The 23,139-nt window shown below is 41.8% G+C and overlaps 1 protein-coding gene across 2 annotated transcripts in view; it reads right to left on the bottom strand.

Annotated features, from left to right (window-relative positions):
- The window catches only part of CSRNP3 (cysteine and serine rich nuclear protein 3), an 89,251-nt gene that overhangs the window by 60,780 nt on the left and 5,332 nt on the right, over nt 1–23,139 (bottom strand). For both annotated transcript variants that reach the window (XM_081170208.1, XM_081170209.1), the window contains exon 2: nt 9,271–9,438. In XM_081170208.1, coding sequence (XP_081026334.1) covers nt 9,271–9,415 — 145 coding nt within the window. In that variant the 5' untranslated portion in view covers nt 9,416–9,438. The remainder of the gene's footprint in view (nt 1–9,270; nt 9,439–23,139) is intronic.

Genomic DNA, 23,139 nt, shown 5'->3' with positions numbered 1-23,139 from the left:
CTTTGTTCTACGGGAAAGGGTAATGAAGGCTACCTGTCAAATCCTGCCGTTATTTCACTGCACAATGCAAGCCTTCTCTCAGCTGCCCAGACACCTATCAACCCTCTGTATGCGCTTCTCCATACACTGAATACCAACCTCCAGGAAAAGAATGAAAGCAGAACCTATTCTGACCTTTCCTGCCAGCTGGGGTCGACCTTTCCGACCTCATTAGAGGGCCGAGTACGGAAGCCTAAATAAAGAGTTGTTGATACACTTGAGGGTGAATTAGAAGAGGCAGGAATTTGTCCGGCTAAGGAGCAACTATACATTTTTCCAAGAGCACTGAGTTACTGTGCATTTTCTTTCTTTTTGCTTTTTTGCTTTTATTTATTTTCTATATACATGTTACATACATGCCAAAAAATTACAGTTATACAAAAAAAACCGATTACCAAATATCACAAAAAATAATTAATAAGAAGAAAAATACAAATAAAATTATACATATAGCAGAAAACAAAAGAGGAAAAAAGAAAAAGAATTATAAAGATTAGCAAAATGTCAGAAGAAAACTAGAAAAAATTGACTTCCTTCGACCTCTGTACAGTCTATATGGTATCGTATCTTAGGTTGCCGGCAATCATTTTAAACTTTATGGAGAGATAATTTGTTTACCTGTGGAAGTTTTTAGTCTAGACTAAGCCAATCATAATTTTGGGAACTGACATTCTTCATATAATTTGTAAATTATATGAGTTACTGTACATTTTCATCAGACAGCCCAAGAGATTATTGTTTTCCTCTTCCATTTTCCATGCGCAGAGAAACAAAAGACAAAAAGATGGAGACTACAATGCTCTTCATCCAGAGCAGACCCATTTACTTCAATGGGATTCCCTCAGAGTAAACAGGACATGGAACATACCTGAGATGCACATTAAAACCAGTGAAAGAATGGATAAGATCACAGGCCGCACTAAGTATGTAGGGTTGTGTGTGTGTCTTGGGCAGATTCAGACTTCATCAGACATTTCCGCACAGTGTAAAAAGGTAAAGGTAAAGGACCCCTCACAGTTAAGTCCAGTCGCGAATGACTCTGGGGTTGTGGCGCTCATCTCGCTTTACTGGCCGAGGGAACCGGCATACAGCTTCCAGGTCATGTGGCCAGCATGACTAAGCCACTTCTGGCAAACCAGAGCAGCGCACGGAAACGCCGTTTACCTTCCCGCCTATTTATCTACTTGCACTTTGGTGTGCTTTCGTACTGCTAGGTTGGCAGGAGCTGGGACTGAGCAACGGAAGCTCACCCCATCATGGGGATTTGAACCACCGACCTTCCGATTGGCAAGCCCAAGGCTCAGTGTAAAACCAAGGCAATCAGGGACATCACACATTACAATTTTAGCAAAGCACCTATTTCCATATGGGTAAGTCCCATGTCATTCTGGCATCATGCAGAATGGGAGCGTGTGGTATAGAAGGTAGAAAAGGGAAGGGAAAGGAAGGCCCTTCAATAAATAAATTTGAGAAACCCTGCTTTTACTCAAAGTGGTATGCTAAATAGTTATTTGCATGAATAATGAGGGATCCACATAGGTCAATTAAAGGCCAATTTATTCAACCTTCTAAATTAAGGTACCGTTAATTTGATTTTTTTTATTGCAATTTGGGTGGGGGGAATAAATAAATCATGAATCTTTGATCATGAGCCTTGGGGTTGTGTTTAAGTATAATAAATCCAGAAGGCAACACAAGAAACTGCCTTATACTGATTCAGGCTTTTGGGTCCATCTAGCTCAGCAGTGTTTACACTGTGTGGCAATGGCTCTCCAGGATTTCAGACAGGGAGTCTCTCTGAGTCATACCTGGATTGAACCAAGGTCCATTTGCATGCAAGGCAGAGGCTATAGAACTGAGCTAAATTCCGTCCCCATAAAGCAGAACCATGGAGATAAACAAAATGAGAGGGGTTATTTACCTGTATTTCCTATGGTGCTTTCCTGCTCAGTGAACCCACCAGGTGGTTTTGAAGGGTGGGGTTATATTGTTGGTTCTTGAGGCGTTTTGTTTCTTCATACAAGTTATGCCTCTGCTGTAGCAAGTTGACACCAAACAACATGCTTACCTAAATGTCTCTTTTGCAGCACCAATGCCTATATAATCCCGCCTCTTTACATATATAAATTTGTGTCCCTTGTAGCCCCATTTCATTCAAAAGGTGAGCTGGTATCAATTTTCACAGCTGCAGGGTCAGGGACCTTATGATGGTTCCCGTTCAGCTGTCCTCACCACAGAAGCAGCATTTAATGACATGGTGGTATAAAACAGCTGAGTCTCAGCTTTACTACATCTTTCATTGTTGATACTCAGGCATAAATAAATAAGGAATCTGATGTTTGCCACGTAGTCACAGGCGCTTAAAGCATTATCTTGCAAGCTGGAACTTCATATTACACCCACCCATCCCAAAAATAATGATTTATCTTTGAAACATCTGCTTTTATTACAGACTTTGTTTCTTGGTGTGTTTTTTTTTTTTTTTTTTTTTTTTTGTTCCTTTTAAAGCTTGCAAGGTTCACTGGAGGAAGGCTCTTCTGCTGTATGGCCAGGGGAAAATGAGAAGTAAAATTATAATCACCTAGCAATTACTCCCTTTTATGTGGAGCAACACTGCACCTGTATAATTAACTATACATCTTTCAAAGATTTCCTCTAAGCCCCTCCATGTGATACCAGGAGGAAGAGGAGGAGGAGGAGGAGAAGAAAAAAACTAAGACCAGCAGCTTTCAGTGTGAGAGACTGACTCAATCAAAAGTCATTCCCGACATCAAAGAATGCCTCTGATTACCCTTACTCACTGATTAACATACCATTACAGCAGTGATTGGTGTTGACATTTCTGAAGGAGGACAATCCACAGGAGGTGCTAGTCTAAAGCACTGCCATATACTATGGCGTCAACAATTTGCCATCTCATAGTGTGCATGTATAGGTGTATAATCCTTATGGATGAAAAAGAAAAGTTGCCTCATAGTCAAAATACTTGACAGTAGGGATGGGGGAGCAATTCAATCTAAGTCACAATTTTCGATACAACCAAGTAAAAGTGTGTATATTAGGGAAAGGTGAGTATAAAATGCATATACTAGGGCATACAAAAATACATTGTATTGGGATAAATTGCTTCCAAAAGGTATTAAAATGCTGGTGAATTTTCAAGGGGATTTAAAATAATAATCACAGACCAATGCAGAAATGTTTGGAACTGAATTTAAGATAGAAAAAAAAATGAAACTGACAAATTTGTCTATCGCTTACTGACAGTTCTTGGATTCTGACAAGGAGGGCAAAGGCTGCGTGCAAAAATACTGTTTAATATCGTTTGTAAAGGCTTTGGCCTTAAGAGATCAATTATTTTTCCCCTTCAGCACCTCCTGCCTTGGAAGTGGTGGTCTAGGGATAGGAATCAGGCGGAAGAGCAAAGCTGCTACTAAGAAGACCTGGGCAAAACACACACACTTTAAAAAACATTTAAAACTCACAGGTCAGGTATGCAAGTTTTAATAGGAAACAAAACAGTGCTACTTAACTAGTCCACTCTTAGCATGATAATGGGAGGGTGCTGCTAAGAGATAACCATTCTAAAAACAAAACTGACATGGCTAAACTGTCATGGTAACAAATCACACACCAGTGAGCAGTCATATCCTCACAGAATGTGAGCAGCATAATGCTCCGTTGTTCCTTCTAAGGGGGATTGTTCCCTTATTCTATAATGGGCAAACCACCCAAATAATGACAGAGAAAGGAAGCAGAACAGCTCCTCTCGCAAACCCTCTGCACAACTGTAGGCATGATTCCAAAGAAGCTACATAAACCTTTAATTAAGAAAACCATCCTCCAGATAATTAATGAATGTGCTCCAAAACATTTTCATGACCAAAGTCCACAGAAAGAATCCCTCTGCAATTTCGAGCCATGTCAGGTCTCTGAAATAAAATCCGAAAGCCCCAACCCATAACATGAGACAAAAAAGGAAAAAGAAACCCATTGGTAACCAATGCAGCTAAGTTAACCATGACTAAATTTTTAGTAAACTTGGCCACCAATTTCTCTGCCATCTGTAGTTAAAGCTGCAGTAGCTTGGCTAAGAACTGTTAGAAACAATGAGCAGGAACACTGACTTCCTAAGAGTAGGAAAAAATGGTAACAAGTATTAATTTAGAACTACCAACAGCATCATGTTTACTCTGGGGTTTATCTGAAATTGCTCAGAAAAAAAATTTTCGACAAAGTTTTTTTTTTGGGAGGGGGGGTATTTTTTTAGCTCTGCCTGAACTGCTGGCGAATTTCAGTCCTCCGCTGGAAAATAATGAATGAAATTAACTTCTCCTCCTCTATCACTGCTACCATACAGAATAGAGAATTTTGAGAGGCCATTTTTGCTCAGCTTCAGTTTTCTAAGAAGTATATTACACTTAGTCTAATGAGACTAATTACATCATCATCATCATCATCATTCTTTGTATACTACTCTTTATCTGCAGATCTCAGGGCTATTCACAGCATAAAAATACAAGATAAAAACACAAAATACAAAAACAAAATACAAACAATATCAAAACAATAACCCCCTCCCTCTCCCTAGTAAGTGTACTTAAGACTGCAGCCTTAGTTATTATTTAATTAAAAGCAATGCTCTGCACTTCAGCCGAGCAATATACTGTTTCTAAAAAAATAAATAAAAACCTCACACACCCTTGAAGCAGAGTATTTTTATATCTATAGAAATCTGCATCACATGTTTTATCTATCAAAGGGACCCTGCAGAATAGTTTTCTGGTGCAATCTCACATTTGACTTTTTCACTATTACACTTACAGTAACAATAGATATTTATGCCACAGTTGTTAGCTGTTCAGTTGTATAAGCACATATGTTCTGGCATGGCACTTTCCCTTTGCACCTCTAACTTCCACCCAAGGCGTCACCCTAAAAGGTATTTTTAGGAACCTCTGTTGGCTTTAAATCCACAGTGATAAATAAGCCATCGTTGTGCAATGTTTTTAAACTCCCAGTCTTCAAACCTACTCTTTGAAAACCTCCAGAGTTCATTTTTCCCTCTTGGCTCAGGCAACCCCCTCAATGTCTTGAGGAGGACGTTCTGATGCAGCCTGTTGCATCACACTGGTACCTCTGGTTAAGAACTTAATTCGTTCTGGAGGTCCATTCTTAACCTGAAATGGTTCTTAACCTGAAGCACCACTTTAGCTAATGGGGCCTCCCACTGTTGCTGCGCCGCCGGTGTGTGATTTCTGTTCTCATCCTGAAGCAAAGTTCTTAACCTGAGGTACTATTTCTGGGTTAGCGGAGTCTGTAACCTGAAGCGTCTGTAACCTGAAGCGTCTGTAACCCGAGGTACCACTGTACATCAAAATGTCTGTCTTTCTCTTTAGGGGAGGAGAGAATGAATACCCAACAGCCTGGAAAATTGCCAGCTATTCTAGCTCCTGGTATTCCAACTGAGTTGGCCCTTTCCTTTCCCCAGCCACCATCACAGAGCTACTCAGGGATCATGTTGCCCCAAGGGGAGGGGAGATGTAGTTTTGAAACAGGTTTCTTTTTTTTTCAACCCTTCTAGCTGTCTTTTCTGCTATATTATACAATTTTAACTGATACTTATTGGTTTGTAATTCCTTTGTAAACCAATATAATGATGTTTGCCTGAAAATCAGTATATAAATATCTTATCACCTCACAATGTGCGAAAGCCTACCTGGCGTTGAGACATCACTACTTACAAGAACATAACTGAAAACTATGTCAAAGAATGGCAATCTGTAATAAAAAGTAAACCAATGTATGGCAGAAGGTAAAATAATGAAGGATATATAGGCAGATGTGTGGGAATTTGTGAAGCACATAAAGCAATGTTGTCCTTTACATGCAATATAATTTTGTTAGCTCGGGCAGAGCAGCAAATTGCAAGCCTCTCCCAAGTAATGGTCCATACATAGCATCAAAGGCTGATCAAGTTAATTCTGGCGCCAGAAGCAAAATAAAACCCACTGTCATTTTCTCTGTGAATAAAAATATAATAAATAACCAACTATTTTCATGACACCAAAAATTGGCTGGTTGGCCAGTTAGAACAGGAGGCTGGCATAAATGGGCCTATGGTCTGATCCAGCAGCAATCTTGTTCTTATGTTAGCAGTCTGAGGGAGCTGCCTCGCAGTGACGCTACTGCACTACAAATTTGTTTAAATGTTTTGGAACACGCTGTGACATTTCCTTTAGATTTGTAAGGGGGGGGAATTAAAAGTTGTGCGAAGACATTCTCCTTCTCGCAATGGCTATGAAATGGTTATAAAATATCTATGTGAAGATCACAATCTCTTACAATTTATTCAATATTCTAAATTATTCAATGCATTTTCAAGTGTATGGATTAACTTTTGAATATGTTTTTGATGGCGCTTGGGAGCCAACAATTATATTTAGTTCCGATGGATCTGGTAAAGCAGTGGTGCCAAGATATCTATGAATAAATCGGTTTCTACCTGCCCATCTCTTGCTGAATCTCACCTGGTTCCTGAGAAGCACAGTGATCTCAGAATTCTCAGAATTCATTGGGTGGTAGACCTAGTCCTTCCTAAGAGGGATCATTAAAGCTGAACTCTTGTCTTCTGTATGTTGTTAGGTTTTATTGAATTCCAGTGCTTTTTGTTGCTGTTCTTAGTCATTCACATTGATGGTTTTCTTGTGTTTTTCACTTGCCATACATCGTATATGTTAAACAGTATATAAATGGACTTGGATAAATACACAGACACAAAAACGTATACTCAGCAAACACTCACCTGTTTTATCTACTACCACTACACCTTGTCAACACTTCCCAGTTGCCTCTTTAATCTTTCTCAGCCTCTCCTTATTCCTGCACCTTATTCCTGCTTTCCTTTCATTATTGTTAGTAGTAGTAGTAGCAGCAGCAACTAACAGCAGTAGCTGAATGCCAGTTAATGATGTTGCTGCTGTAACAAGGCTTCCCATTTTTTTAATGTTTTTTTTCTGTGGAGCCTAGAAAATTAGTGGATGTGGTTTGCTGTCTGCCATCAACAGGAATTCATATTTATACAGCGTTCTTGCAATTATAGTACTGATTAATGATAAGTGCCCTGCTGTCTGCAATCTATTCCTTTGAGGGAACCACACTTTATGTTCCAAAAAATGTTTTATACCTCTTAGTGATGCATTATTATTCTTTGCAGATCAAAGATCATGGTTGTCATGGAAACTGCAAAAACTGGAAAGCCAGTCGTGACATAGCAATGGCATAATGGGGAAGATCTGCTGGGAAATCACTCACTAGCCTGGGGTTTTGTGTTGGAAATGCTTGGGTGAATTTAAGTGGAAAGCCAAGTCGTTTCTGAGATCTAAAAGCATTGTGGTATTAAACGCAAAATATCAGTCGCTGTTACAATCAGCATGCTTGACTGTGTGCAGTGCAGCAAAAAAACATGTTCCTAATTTTTTCTTCCTCCAAATGGAATGCAGGAATACTACAGTTTTATTAATCCCATTTTCTACAATCCCACAGCAAGCTTTTGTGGATATATAGCATGCCATACGCCTAATCAAAGGCTCAGTTCCTTGAATTGCAGGCTTTAAAATTTATCTATCTCATTTGCAGAATTAACGACAACGATCCAAATACAGTGGTACCTCAGGTTAAGAACTTAATTCATTCTGGAGGTCCGTCCTTAACCTGCAATGGTTCTTAACCCAAGGTACCACTTTAGCTAATGGGGCATCCCGCTGCCACCCTGCCACCACCGTGCAATTTCTGTTCTCATCCTGAAGCAAAGTTCTTAACCTGAGGTACTATTTCTAGGTTAGCAGAGTCTGTAACCTGGAGCGTCTGTAATCTGAAGCGTCTGTAACCTGAGGTACCACTCTATCAGAATGAAAGTTGACTAGGAATAAGCAGATGGGCCAATGACAGAATGAATACTTGACTTCATGGTAATCGGTGTGGAACACATTGCAACATGTTAATTTCCAGTGTTAGAAAATGTTGGGGCAGTGTGTGTGTGTGTGTGTGTGTGTGTGTGTGAGAGAGAGAGAGAGAGAGAGAGAGAGAGAGAGAGAGTCTTGATATCTGCAAGTTCCATCTTTCCATGCCAGAAGCAGAGAACCTGTGGCCCTCCAGATGTTGGTAGACAACAACTCCCATTAACTCCCATTAACAGTTGGCCATGCAGGCTGAGGCTGATGGGAGCTGAAGTCCCAACACCATCTGGAAGCCCACAGACACCCCCCCCCATTCCAGTTCCAGAACTTTCTTTTGGAACATTTGGACAGCCTGACCATGAATGCTGTTGCACTGGTACTTATGCAGTACTTATTTTACCCTGTTTGGGGAAAGTATAAATCGTTCATCTACAGTGGTGCCCCGCAAGACGAACACCTCGTGAGACGAAAAACTCGCAAAACGAAAGGTTTTTTCGTTTTCGAGTTGCCTCGCAAGACGAATTTCCCTATGGGCTTGCTTCGCAAAACGAAGCTTGCCCCGCAAGCGCATCTTCCCCGCTGTCCCCGGACCTCTTTTGAAGCAAGGGGCGGCAGGGAGAAGCGATCTTCTCCCCGCAGCCCCAGGTCCGGGGACAGCGGGAAGTGCAGCGCTTCCCACTGTCCCCGGACTTCTTTTGAAGCAAGGGGTGGTGGGGAGAAACGATCTTCTCCCTGCAGCCCCTTGCTTCAAAAGAGGGGACAGAGCGGCGCTTCCCCTCTGTCCCCGGACGGTCTCCATAGGAACGCATTGATTGATTTTCAATGCATTCCTATGGGAAACCGTGCTTCGCAAGACGAAAAACTCGCAAGAAGAAAAAACTTGCGGAACGAATTAATTTCGTCTTGCGAGGCACCACTGTAAGTGAAATTTCTGAAGCACAGGGTTAAACAATTAGGGTTACAGGCATCCTGAAATACACATCCACTAGCTGGTGTGTGTGATACCTGAGGTACCATAAGACGCACAGACATTTCCCCTTACTTTTAATCCTGGGAAGTTTCTGTTAATAACTTTTAAATCTGTACTGTAAGTCTATGGTGGGCTGTCTGTCCTATCATACTGGATTATGTACACAATTAAGTAGATATATATACGTGTGTGTGTGTGTGTGTGTGTGTGTGTGTGTGTGTGTATTCCAAAGTGAAAACATTGCCCAAAAAATTTACTTTAAAAAAGAACATGGATCCACCTTGCCTGGCATCTGGTACTTACGAATAAAATGATTTGAAGTGGACAGATTGACACTATCAGCATCGTCAGCGCTTTTGCCGCTAGAAACTTCATCATCCGATTCCCACACAGAGAAGATTGAGGAGCCGCCAACTTCTTCAAACTTCCTCATTAAAATTCCACTCATAGCTTCAACATTGTCACATGTACCTGTCAGAGGAACAGGAGAAATGAAGCATGAAAACATTTGACCGCTGACCATGCTATCAAGATCTCCAAAGTCATTGCTGGAGGGTTTTTTGTTTTTTTTTACAAACACACTTGGCTTCTGTTTCTGCCTGGAGACTGGTAATTTTACCAATGGTCAAACTGGAATTTAAAAACCAAACATGTACGTGTTTTGTTACAGACACATACTTCCTCAAATAATTGGGCAGGAACAATCAGTTCTACAGCTTGGCTCAGACACTACAATAGTCAGGAGTGGACTTGGTGTGCCCCTGCACGACAGAGGGAATCTTACATATAATATAGCTCAACAGCTTTTGGGGTGTCCTGGTTTCTACTTTTGGAAGTATGGCAACCCTAACATAAAATATGCAAATGCCTAATTGTGAAAAGAGGCCCAGTTTGAGCAATCTTCCAGCTGCTTTTCGGAAGAGAAAGCATTGCATAGCATGGATCAGGCATCTGTTCTTCTGGCATCCTTGTGGAATGGCTACCCCACATCAGGGCATGATTTGCAGAGTGGACGGAAGAAAACTGTGCCTGATCTTCTACCATGTGATAGTTCTTACCACCCAAGTAACTGCACAATCCTATTGCAGGCGAAACAACAAATGATGAACAGTCTTTCCAACACTGAATAGGCTGGCGTGCTCACCTGTTTGCCTATATAAGTATGCAGCATTTTTATTCAGATGTTAATTCCCACTGCATGCATTCAATGGGATTTGTTTCCTAATAAGTCACATATTTATGATTGCGGCCAAATATCTGAATGGGTCCAACATTAACATGGAGTATTTGGTTACACAGGAAAGGATGTTTTATGTCATAGTGCCCTCAGGTTCCCCTCACCCACCGATACTAGGCTTGAAAACTTTATACCATAGCCAATGTTAACTCTTCCCTCTCCAGCTGTAACCCCCTCCCCCCAAAATGTTCCTCTCCACTATGCAAAATACTATTTGTTGGCTTAGGAGGAAATGCATGGGGTGGTAGGGCAATCTCAGAGCCGCCCCAGCTCAAGGACATAGCTCTCCCACCTTTCTCAGACTTGGAGGACTTTATTTGGTTGGTGAACATAAACACACTTAAAGCTTACACATCTCCCCAATGCAATATTCCCCTGTAGACCTAGTCTACTCCTTAGAGGCAGCAATGAGCTGGAAGAATCCATAGGCAACAGAAGGGACTGTACCAGTTCAGGCTGCAAGTGGAAGCACCACAATTTGCTCCCCAACTTTAAAAATGGATAAAAGTAGTAGGATCCAGGGGCATAGCATGAAGGGTCAGAGGGGAGCCATGGACCCAGGCTTACAACTTTTGAGGGGTGCAAGCCAGGCACCCCAGCACGGTCCTCCTCTCTGCCTGCCAAGGGTTGGGTTAGCTGGTTGGGCTCCCCTTGCATGGGCAGGCAGTGGCTCAGCACGGCCCCGGTTTTCTCCGGTGGGGGTGGGGTCACCCAGGAGGCGTTCTACAGCTCATTTCTAGCCATCTAGTCTTCATTTGATCGCTATGTTGTTAGAATATTTGACTTGTAAAGGTAAAGATAAAGGGGACCCCTGACCATTAGGTCCAGTCGTGGCTGACTCTGGGGTTGCGGCGCTCATCTTGCTTTATTGGCCGAGGGAGCCGGATTACAGCTTCCGGGTCATGTGGCCAGCATGACTAAGCCGTTTCTGGCGAACCAGAGCAGCGCACGGAAACGCCGTTTACCTTCCCACCAGAGCGGTACCTATTTATCTACATGCACTTTGGCGTGCTTTCGAACTGCTAGGTGGGCAGGAGCAGGGACCAAGCAATGGGAGCTCGAACCGCCAACCTTCTGATCGGCAAGTCCTAGGCTCTGTGGTTTAACCCACAGCGCCACCCGCGTCCCAATTGGCTTGTCCCAAATTGACTTGTACTCTGTTACATTAAGCTACTATATAGCAAGCTAACATAATTCAAATCTCTCACCAACCCCCCCCCCCCACACACACCTTCCTAAGTGACAGTTTATATAGCATGATCTTCCAAGGCTGCCGTCCTCAACTGCCTTATCTAGGGAATAAAGTCTCCTGAACACAGTAAACATGCACAAGATTCCACAGTGAATTTAGAAAAAGAGAGGGATTACAAGTAGCCTGGAGTGCAAACGCCTAATGGGGTTTTCTTTGTTTAGTAGCTTCCTGATTTCTATTTTGCACATGTACTAGCAGAAATTCAGGCCTTCTTCATCTTTGGGGAGAGAGAGCCCAGAGTGGAAGCAGGAAATTCTCTTCTAGGAAAGTTATTTTACAATAACTGGGGGGGGGGGCACTAAAGCAATTGTTATGTTATGTGTTCGCATTGACTACATGAGAGTGGGGAATTATGCAGCCTTCTGGACTATCCAGCCACTCTTGAATGGCTCTGCTTCACACCAACTACTGACTTCTGTGTGGCTAGAATGTAGCCTTACTGTAGAATATAAGACTCGCATCTACAGTGGTGCCCCGCAAGACGAATGCCTCGCAAGACGGAAAACCCGCTAGACTAAAGGGTTTTCCGTTTTTGAGCTGCTTCGCAAGATGAATTTCCCTATGGGCTTGCTTCGCAAGACGAAAACGTCTTGCAAGTGTTCCGTTTTGTTTTTTTTTTGCTTTCCCCCCCTTTTTCTAAGCCGCTAAGCCGCCCTTTTAGCCGCTAATCCGCTAAGCCTTTAATAGCCGCTAAGCCTTTAATAGCCGCTAAACCGCTAATAGCGCTAATCCGCTAAGCCGCTAATAAGGTTGCTTCGCAAGACGAAAAAACCGCTAGACGAAGAGACTCGCGGGACGGATTAATTTCGTCTTGCGAGGCACCACTGTATTGACCCACCTACCATGGGCTGCCTCTGAAAGGTCATCTGTGAAAGAAATGCAGCCCTCAGGTAGAAACAGGTTCCCCATCCCTTGACTTTACAGTGGTACCTCGGGTTAAGTACTTAATTCGTTCCAGAGGTCTATTCTTAACCTGAAACTGTTCTTAACCTGAAGCACCACTTTAGCTAATGGGGCCTCCTGCTGCCGCTGCGCCACCACTGCACGATTTCTGTTCTCATCCTGAGGCAAAGTTCTTAACCCAAGGTACTATTTCTGGGTTAGCGGAGTCTGTAACCTGAAGCGTATGTAACCTGAGGTACCACTGTATTGTTAATTGTGAGGGTTTTTTTTACTTCAGGCCTTTTTTTTTTTTTACCCCACTGATAAGTGGCATGTTTGCTTTGACATTCTGTTGCATTGACGGAGAATGGCAGAGACCGATATCCTTCTAAGTGGTGACACTTAGTATTGTCTGAACTGAAACAAAGACATTCATTCTGATTTCTTTTAGAAAGCAGGTTTGTTGTGCAAGACCTTCAAATAAACTTTAATTGTGCAGCTTGGTTTCTTCTCCACGTCTGAATATGTATCATTTTATAAACATTTGCCTCCGAGTGTCCTTTGCCATTAACTACTTTTATACTGACGGCATAGATGAGAGACAGAGAGTCAGAGAGAGAAGGTTACAATATGAGGCAAGTTTATCATAGCTCCACAGTCAAAACAGCAGTTATACCAAGGAGGCCAGCTGTTCGTTTAGAATAGAATCTACAAACCAATTAATCTGGCACACACAACAGAGGACATGCCTATCACAATTATATCATAAAGACTGGCCACTATTTCTGAGTTTGCCAGGGTGTTTTGCCTTATGCACACAATTCTGAAAGGAGTATGTTTCTTTTTTAAAAAAAATATGAAATTTTTAAATGAAGGAAAAACTTGATGAAGTTTGTGAAATAAGAGATCCATGTCTTCATTTAAAAGCACAACTTTTCAACCGTGGAATTAATAATTGTCCATTGTGCCCAGTGACAGTAGCTGGATGACCTGGAATCAAAATTGAGGTTGTTAGCTTTTAGAATCCACAACTCATGTCAAAACTAAATGTCCCCCACCCCAATATTCATGTAGGTCAACAGAAAGAACAACAATAACATACCAAACTCGGTTATCCACAGCAAACAAAATATGATTTCTCCACTACTTTCAAATGTACAGGAATAAATGGTTTTACACCTTCCCGAGTGCCACTTGTCTGTAGCTTTTGAGAGCTGCCAGCGTATAGCTAATTATAACCCAGCTGACGTCTCTTGGCATCACATTCCCCAAGAAAAATAATTGTGCGGCATGGATGCAAGGCAGAAAATGCTAATGGAGACAGCAGACAAAGAACTGCATGTTTATACTGGAGGCAGTGATGGGAGAAACCACATCACTTTGTCTGAGCAGCTGAAGCAGTGAGACACATCAAGTTGCTCTTGTATCTGCTGTGCAGGAGATGCTACTGTCACTATAAGGAGTAAAAACAACAACAACAAAAGGAGAGAAGGAGACAGAGAGACAGAGAAAGACGTGGTAGGGGATCCCTAGGGTCCTGAGATGAGGCATGTTCAGAATATTTTCATGCCCTCCCCATTCTCTAAACATGTCTCCCACACAACCAATGTTCCTCATTGTCTCCTGCAATGGATGCTACACTAAACCTGTGAAATCACAATTATTTCCATGGCAACCAGCTGCAACATCAAAACTGAAGGTTTGTGGTTTGACTGGAGCACAGGACAAAAAAGAAGAACTGGTGGACTCTTAAGCAGAAAATAAACAAATCTCTCCCACTCCCCATTCACCTTTTTCTTAAAGGATCTTGTTAAGAAAGGCTGGGTATCGTTTTCCAGTCGACCGGGTCCTGGGATGTCCATCAAAAATGTGCCAAAGAAAAAGCTGCTCAAAGCATCAAGATGCTGTCCCGCTTCTTCTATACGAAGGGGGGCAGATACATCCCAGCAGCCCTTGAAGTTTATCAAGCAAAACCTCTGGCACAGTTACTGTACGGGGCGCAAATCTGGACGGGGATCCATTGCTCCAGTCTCGAAACTGTCCAGTCCAAATTTCTAAGGCAGATACTCGGTGTCCCCTCCTGTGTTCCAAACGCAGCATTACGACTCGAGGCCTGCCTTCCATCTGTGGAAACTCGGACCTGGCAGAGAACACTTAATTATTGGCTTCGTCTTAATCTGAATCCTCCTGGTCTACTGCCGTTAGTAATGCAAGACCCTCACAAAAGCAAGTGGTTTAAAACTGTGCATCAAAAACTCCTTACATGCGGTCTGCACTCACAGTCCCTACTATCAATGGGCCTCATTAAAGCAAAGAGTCTAATAGGCCAGCGCCTGAAAGACATCGAACGACAAAACAACCTGACTATCTTAAAGAAACTGTGCCCATGGTATACCTATTTTCCCCCTTCTCATTTTGATTCCCCAGCCTCATATTTGTCTAATCTAACCATCCCAAAATACAGACGTGCCTTTACATTGGCTAGATGGGATGTTCTTCCCTCTGCTGTACTCGAAGGTCGTTACCAAAAGACTCCATTTGAAAAACGACTCTGCCCATGCGGAGATGGTAACACGGAAACAGTGTCCCACGTCCTTCTTACTTGCCCCCTTTACAAAGACCTAAGGAATGAGATTATTACTCCACTCATTCTCTCCAACCCCGGCCGTTCACCAGACATTACACTGTACTTTCTATTATCTGATACGAATAGTCAGATAACAGAGAAGGTCGCGAGGTACATCGAGAGAGCTGCGAAATTGAGGGCCACCATCTGAGTGACAGACCTGTTCACCCAACGGACCTCCTTTTGCCTGTTCTTTTCTTCCTTTTATCCCTATTCTCACTTTTAACTCTTGTACAGCTGTGGCCTGTTGGCTTTGCTAATAAAGTTTTGATAACAACCAGCTCCCCATTTCACCTGTATGCTTGCTACAGTTTTATTAGATGTTTGGTAAATGATTATCTATAGTCACCTATGTGAGGGAATGAAGAGCGATTTACATGAGACTAATAATCTCTGTTGACCATAGTCACACCAGCTGGTATTTATCAAGCACATCTAACATTAACATTCATGAAATCTGCATATTCAAAGAAGAAATGAAGGGCTTAACTTCCCCAATAAACCGCCTATTTACAAACTAAGTCTTGCTAAAAATACACCCTTTTGAAATGGATGTACGTACTTACATTAATCACATCCATTGCAAATGTACTTGGATGCAACCCTGTGTTAAAATATATCAACCTATCTCTATAGCACTTTGCATTAATTTGAGCACCATTGAAATCTGAGTCAGGATAAATGATTTATGTTTCAGGCATTAGCCATACTCATAATCACACAAAAGAGAAGTAGGAAATGGTCCAAATAGTGTCACAGCAACAGGTACATCATGGGAAAAGAGAAACATCTAACAGGGAAACGTAGATGAAATATTTCAGGAGCTTGCAAATGGGACTGTAGAACAAGGAGGTGGTAACTGAAGAGGACATTCCCTTGATAAATAAAGATGGAGGGGACTGACATGAAGAACAGCTGCTTTGAAGACCAGGTACACTAGAAAGATTTTGAATTCTGTAGAGTTTCCACCTGAATCTATAGTTTCAGACCAACATGCTTCTCCCTAACTTCTCTTCACCTTTCTTCCCAACTTTGCTTTCAGTTGTTAGACATGGGAGAGGCAAAAATGTAAACAGATGTGATGGCATTGGACTATGGAGGTGGGTCTGCCATACAGCTGTAAGTAAGGTGGTGGTTATGTACAGAGGAGAAGTGGCAGATGGGAGGGAGGCGCTCAACCTTTCTGTCAGGTGCCACTTTTGCTCACCACAGTCTCCTCCCTGCCATGCTCCCAAACCAAATGTTAGTTTGACTGGGGACTGGTGAATAGTGAGCCAAAGCGGTAAGTAGCAAAGGGTTTCCCCCACCTGCTACTCTTCTGCTTCAAATCACTTCTCCTCCTGCTTTGCAGCAATGGAACACAACTGATGTTTGAAGACGGGCTGCAATGCCATCACATCCCATAAGGCTGAGTTTTGTTCTTGGGAGTGAGAAGAGGATTCTAGCCTGTGAGGCATTGGCAGCATGGGTGGTGAAACGAACACGAGTTCAGAAAAAATCCTTTCAACGAACCATCAGTTGAAAACAGGAGCTGGAAGGGACACCCGCCCCACCTTTGTCACCTTGGACACAGAGATGTCAGTGCACACAAACCTCACCTAAACAATGGCTAGAAGGAGGGCCTGCCTATTTGCCCAGTCTCGGGGTCTAGCTGTTCGCTGTGCTAAATGATGTCCCACCCTAGTCGAATGTCTTAGCTTACACTTAGCCATGCCTTTGCGTTTCCACTTCACCACTGAGCTTTGCAATCTGTGAGCGTCTGCTTTATGTACCACTCAAATCTGAAAACAAAAGCCTTTGGAAAAACCAGAGTGATGAGTTCCAGTTCCTCATTGGATGAGGAAAGTCAGGATTTCCCTCTTCGTTTGAAAAGGATAGTTTTCCACCTAGACTAGGAGTAGGCACCAAAGTGTCCTCTGGTGAGCTACAGCTCCCCTGACCATTGGCCATGCTGACTGGGGCTAATGTGAGTGCACAACACCCAGAGGGCACCTTGTTGGCTACCCCTGCCCTAGACTGTGTGACCTTACCGGCAGGCATCATTAAATCCTTCTGCAAAGGGGTATGCTACCCAGATTGATGCTGGAACCAGCAATGGGTTCTGTCTCAACAAAATTAGGCTTTGAAGTCCTAGCTCCCAGATTGCTGCATGAGACTTGCCCTCAAACAGTCTGCCACCCTGCTCTACCTCACTCATACGAGCTGACAATACTGAGGAGGTTCCCGGCTTTCAAGTGTGCCTCACGCTACTCATCATCCAAGTGCTCAAAGACTGCCTGTGTGACTCACAATCACACACAGGTCATCTCCTCAGTGCAGCACACATAAAAAGTGTTGCTGAAGCACATTAAAAGCAGAGACTGAAGCATTTTGCACACCTCTCCAAACACGTTTATTCACTGATGCAAATGGCACGTTGTCTTCCAGGAATCTGACACACAGATTCTCAGAGGAAGCCGCAACTTGCTATGGCAGAAGACAGCTAACGTAAGATTTGTGAGAAGGCTGCTTTGTCCCTTCATTTTTACCTGAACTAACCCTCACATTCCACAGTTTGCCCAACGTAAAATGCACTTAAAGTTAATAGAATCAAAGATAGTCATTAAATCATTACGAAACATGATGTGGAAAAATATGTCCTATATTGTATGCAAATAGCAATCTCAATTCTTCTGAGTAAGGGTTTTTATGTACCCAAAATGGAAACACACAGGCACAAAAGAGATGTGTCAAACAGGCTTGGGGAAACTACAAAATTTGCCAAAACGCAAAAATCTTAAAGAGGAAACCCCGCCTTAAAAAAAAAAAAACAAAGATGACTGAGCATGCTCGGTGGGCATGGAATGCTGACCTTTTGGGGATGGGGTGGAATGGAAAACCAAGAGGGGAATGGAATTGTGTGTCTGGATGAACTAAGGATGCAATACTAGGCATGCATGTTTGGGTGTAAGAACAGAATAACCCTTTTTCTGGGATAAACATCCATAGGATTGCCGAGTAAATTCTGCACTATTTCCATTTTTAAAAAAAGTTTTATACAGTTGTATAAGATGACTACTGGAAGTTGAACCAATATGACTGATCGCCTAACTTCTGCAACTGATTTTTTTAAAGGATTAGCTAAGTGCAGCTATTGTCTCCTTGCTAAACGTTTCTTGGAATGAAAACTACTAATACAGATAAGCCTTGCTAGAGATTCAGTTAAGGAAAATGGCATCTTTGTATGACTACTACACAGATGGGCACACCCACTAGTGAATTATTTAAAAATAATTCTCTCCTTTTTTTTCTGTGATCCAGTCATAACATTGTTTAGGGTTGGTTTTTTCCTGAAGAAAATTATAGTAAGAGATAGAAAGCTTAACAGCCAGATCTTTGAACTGCGGAATGAGTCACAGTTTGACATCTCAGTTTGGCCTCAAATGCACCAAATGAATAGAAAAAAATCCAGGTAAAGTCATCTAGAAGCTGAACATGTTTGCTTCAGAACAGAAATGAGCTCTTTTCTAAATTAACATTATTAGCAGATAAATGCATGAACCAGATGTTACATATAAAGCATTGTTGTGAAGTACTGAGTCGCACAAAATCCATGTTCACAGCCCAGTAATTGTATATCATAAACTGGTATCTAGGGGATGATGTGAAAGTTAATTTCTGATGCCTGCAGTTCAAGACACTGGGATATTTTATAAAAGAAAATACTTATAGTGAGTTTAGCTCCCTTTCCACATTAGAAAACCAAGTCTGATATTTTTCCATGCTACTGGCTTTGTATGATTTCTGGGTGAACAGAAAACACTGACAAATCCATGCCTTGCTTTTGACCACACATAGGATAGCTTCATCATTGTATATAACTTCAACCTGCAAAGCTCAGAGCAGTGGTTCCCAATCTTTTCCCACCACTTGAAAATTGCTGAGGTCTTCATGACACACACCTCATGCCTGTTGTAGCAACTGAAATTCCACAGAATGAAAATAGTAATACAATAGACGTAAAAGAAGCAATAAGAATACAATTACATATCTATATGGCTATTCAGTATGATGGACATGCCATATCCCATCTTCAACCACAAACCTAGACATGCCACAGACCAGGGGAATGAGGCTTGAGAATCACAGTTTGCGAGTCTTGGCTTAACAGCCTGTTAAATACACATAGCCAACAAAAGCAGGAAGTATGTGCATTGCGATACAAATAGCATTGCATTCATGCAAATGTAAGAAGAAGAAGAAGAAGAGTTTGGATTTGATATCCCGCCTTTCACTCCCCTTCAGGAGTCTCAAAGCGGCTAACATTCTCCTTTCCCTTCCTCCCCCACAACAAACACTCTGTGAGGTGAGTGGGGCTGAGAGACTTCACAGAAGTGTGACTGGCCCAAGGTCACCCAGCAGCTGCATGTGGAGGAGTGGAGACACGAACCCGGTTTCCCAGATTACGTGACTACCGCTCTTAACCACTACACCACTGTAGGTGTTCAGGTCTTCTTCTTTGGTGATCACTCGTCGCCGAGTAAGATTGTCTTCCATAAACACGGTTTTAACAATGAGTCTGTAAGTGACTGTGGAGGCCAATTCTGGATCCACACATCCTTCCACAGTGGGGACATTGGTTTCCGGGTGGGAGTTGGTCACGGCGTGGATTTGCCTAGTGTGCCTTCCTCTTAGCATGTTTCTCCCTTGCATCCTGAGTTTGAGTGTCTTCAAAGCCCATGACACCTTTGGTAAAGGCTGTTCTCCAACTGGAGTGCTCGCAGGCCAGTGTTTCCCAGTTGTCAGTGTTTATACTACATTTTTTAAGATTTGCTTTGAGACAGTCTTTAAACCTCTTTTGTTGACCACCAGCATTACACTTTCCATTTTTAAGTTCGGAATAGAGTAGTTGCTTTGGAAGACGATCATCAGGCATCCGCACAACATGACCAGTGCAATGAAGTTGATGTTGAAGAATCATTGCTTCAACACTGGTGATCTTTGCTTCTTCCAGTACACTGATATTAGTTCACCTGTCTTCCCAAGTGATGTGTAAAATTTTTCGGAGACATTGTTGATGGAATGTTTCAAGGAATTGGAGATGGCATTGATAAATGGTCCATGTTTCACAAGTATATAATAAGGTTGGTAGTACAATAGCCTTGTAAACAAGCATTTTGGTTTCCCTGCAAATGTCCCAGTCCTCAAACACTATGCACTTAAATCGGGAGAAAGCCACACTTGCAGAGCTCAGCCGATGCTGAATTTCGGCATCAATGTGGTAGGAGAACTGCCTAGGTAGGAGAAGTGATCGACATTTTCCAATGTTACACCGCTGAGTTGGATTTGTGGTGCTGCAGAGGGGTTCTTTTGTACTTGTTGGTGCAGCACCAAGGTGTTCAGGTACAGTTGCAGTCACAATAAGGTGACCACAAGACAACAATTTCTCCAGGAAGCATGGTAAATAGATCAGCTTTATCTCCTGGGGGCACAAGTAGCATCTTAAAAATCCTGCCCCTGTATTGTAAACTTATTACAAACTTTAGAAATATTTTTTAAAATCTGATCCTATTCCCTGCAACCTCCCATCCCTGTGATTAGTAGGTGCCACGTTATCCAGAGACCATCCTTTCCTTTTCCTTGACTGCATCATGGGGATTGTGAAAGTGTAGCTACTAGACAATAAACTCTGCTTTCCCCATTCCTCTCTACTCTTCTTTTCTCCTCCAACCCCTCCCCTCATTGTTAGTTGTATAAATATACCTTACCAACCCATTCTTTTCTCACTTCCCTCTCTCTATCCACTGGGAAGCCACTTCTGAACACCTTTTTCTTCTTCTTGTTTGTCCCCAACTGAACTGGTCCTTTAATTATTTTTGTTCCTGTTGCTAACATCTAAGCCACTTGATGAATCCACAGTGGATAGCATAAAACATCGCTCCATGTGTTCCATAGGAACCTAGTAATATAACCAGTGTTACTTATTGTTGGTGTATCCCTAATTTTGTATATTAAGCTGTTTCTGTTATCACTTTGGAAAGCTTCTGTAATCATCAGACTTTGATGACACTGACTTGTTTCCATTTGTTGAAGTTTAGCTTTCCAGAGACAGTGGTACCTCGGGTTACATACACTTCAGGTTACAGACTCTGCTAACCCAGACTCTGCTAACTTTGCTTCAGGATGAGAACAGAAATTGCACGGTGGCGGTGCAGCAGCAGCGGGAGGCCCCATTAGCTAAAGTGGTGCTTCAGGTTAAGAACAGACTGAGGTTAAGAACGGACCGCCGGAACAAATTAAGTACGTAACCAGAGGTACCACTGTACTGGTTTGCATTGAAAAATACCTTGTTTCAACTGCCTTTGCTTTACAGTGGTTGCTATGCAACACATGATGCTGTTTTTGAAGAGAGAGATGCCTTGTTAGTTTATAATGCTTTAAAAGAAAGAGCTAAACCAGATATCTGAACCTTATAATCCAGTTACAGGTATTTGGCATATAGTGTCAATATGTTCCTTAACAAAGAAAAAACTACTAAGTGCAATTACTGTAGTTAATCAGAAACTACCATATTTACTTGAATCTAATGCTCACCTTTTTTGGCCAAATTACGTTGCAAAAATGAAGGTGCACATTAGATTCGATGGCACATTAAACTTGAGTAAATACAGCAGTATTTTAAATATTTTATATATCTTCTAAACCACCTGTTTGTAATCCTAATGAGCTGTCGAGGAGTTGCAAGCTTCATTGGAATGGGACTTTTAGCAAAAAATTCTAGGGGAATATATATATATATATATATATATATATATATATATATATATATATATATATATATACAATTATTTTAGCATTATATTCATTTCTTTAATACATTTATGAATTGCCTCTTTATTATATATATAAAAAAACATTTCCAGAGTGGCTTTAGTCTACCTAAATCAAATAGAAAATGATATATTACAATATCCCTGGACAGGGATATAGAACAAATAATTATTTGCAGTGTTGCTTGCAGTAGAAACATAAATTAATTAATTAAATGACTTTCCTATTATAATTGTGGGTTTAGTGAATCATGTAACATGTTGAAAATCATAAAATATATCCACACACCGTCCTTCACAGGGAGGAAATAAAATAGTGGCCATTCTCTCTATAAAAACTGCCCAAGTATGAATTATTTCTACCATGACACACTTTCAAAATACCTGTGCAGTCCAATGGGACTTATTCCCAGGTAACAGGGTACAGGACTGCAGTCTTAATTCTTCCAAGAGCAAGACCTTTTGCTTAAAAAAGACCAAGGTGCTGCAATCCTTTCTCATTTTGAAGTCGGTAGCAATGCTCTCATTGATTTGAAAGGATCAGCATTCCACTCAGGAATGCATTTCAGAGAAAATTCTATATCTAATCTAATATGTGAAGAGACTTCTTTCGGTGACTCGTGGTTTCCAGCGGGAGAGAAATAGGTGGGGTGGGGTTGGGAGAAGGAAAAGGACAGAGGAAAGCAACAGCACTGTTCCACCCTTACTTTCACCTCCTGGCAGAAGTCTAGCAGGGTGCTGAACTAGGTGCTAAACCTGCCTTCACTCCCCCCCCCCCCAGCGCCTCCTCCTTACTGTAGGATTTCAGCCTTACAAGTACTTAAAAATCAATAAAGAGCAGGATCAATGAAGGATAACATTTTGTGTGTAACCCCTCTGAAATAAATGAAGTTAAATGTCCTTATTTTATTGGATCCAGACTTACCATAGTCACATCTACTTAGTCATCATAAGTAGCTCTACTGATCATTGGTATGCAAATTTAATAACTAATAGTAAATAATAATAATAATAATAATAATAATAATAATAATAATAATAATAATAATAATAATATCATCAAAGGGATGACTGGCTAACTTTCTTTGCAATGGGTCTTCTCTAGGCATGACTAATGTATGGTTGGTATCCATCTGTCTCAAGATATAATGGAAGAGTGTGCCTTTGGGAGTGAAGTAAACCATTGGAGAGTTGCAGTGCCTGCTGTGGCCGTAGAGACTGATACGGGAGAGATATGTTTTGTTGCAGCTGGGGCAGATGGATGAAGGTGTCCAGTTGTGCTGATAGGTGTACCGTGGCGTTTTTCTCTCTGTCCTTCTCCCAGTGGTCATTTTGCCTCTGGTCTAACAGTGACTAACAATGCAAT

The sequence above is a fragment of the Podarcis bocagei genome (genome assembly GCF_964188305.1).
Source record: "Podarcis bocagei genome assembly, chromosome: 1".
Taxonomy (NCBI): Eukaryota; Metazoa; Chordata; class Lepidosauria; order Squamata; family Lacertidae; genus Podarcis; species Podarcis bocagei.
The sequence above is the reverse complement of the archived record's forward strand: the minus strand, read 5'-3'. Positions and strand labels throughout refer to the sequence as shown.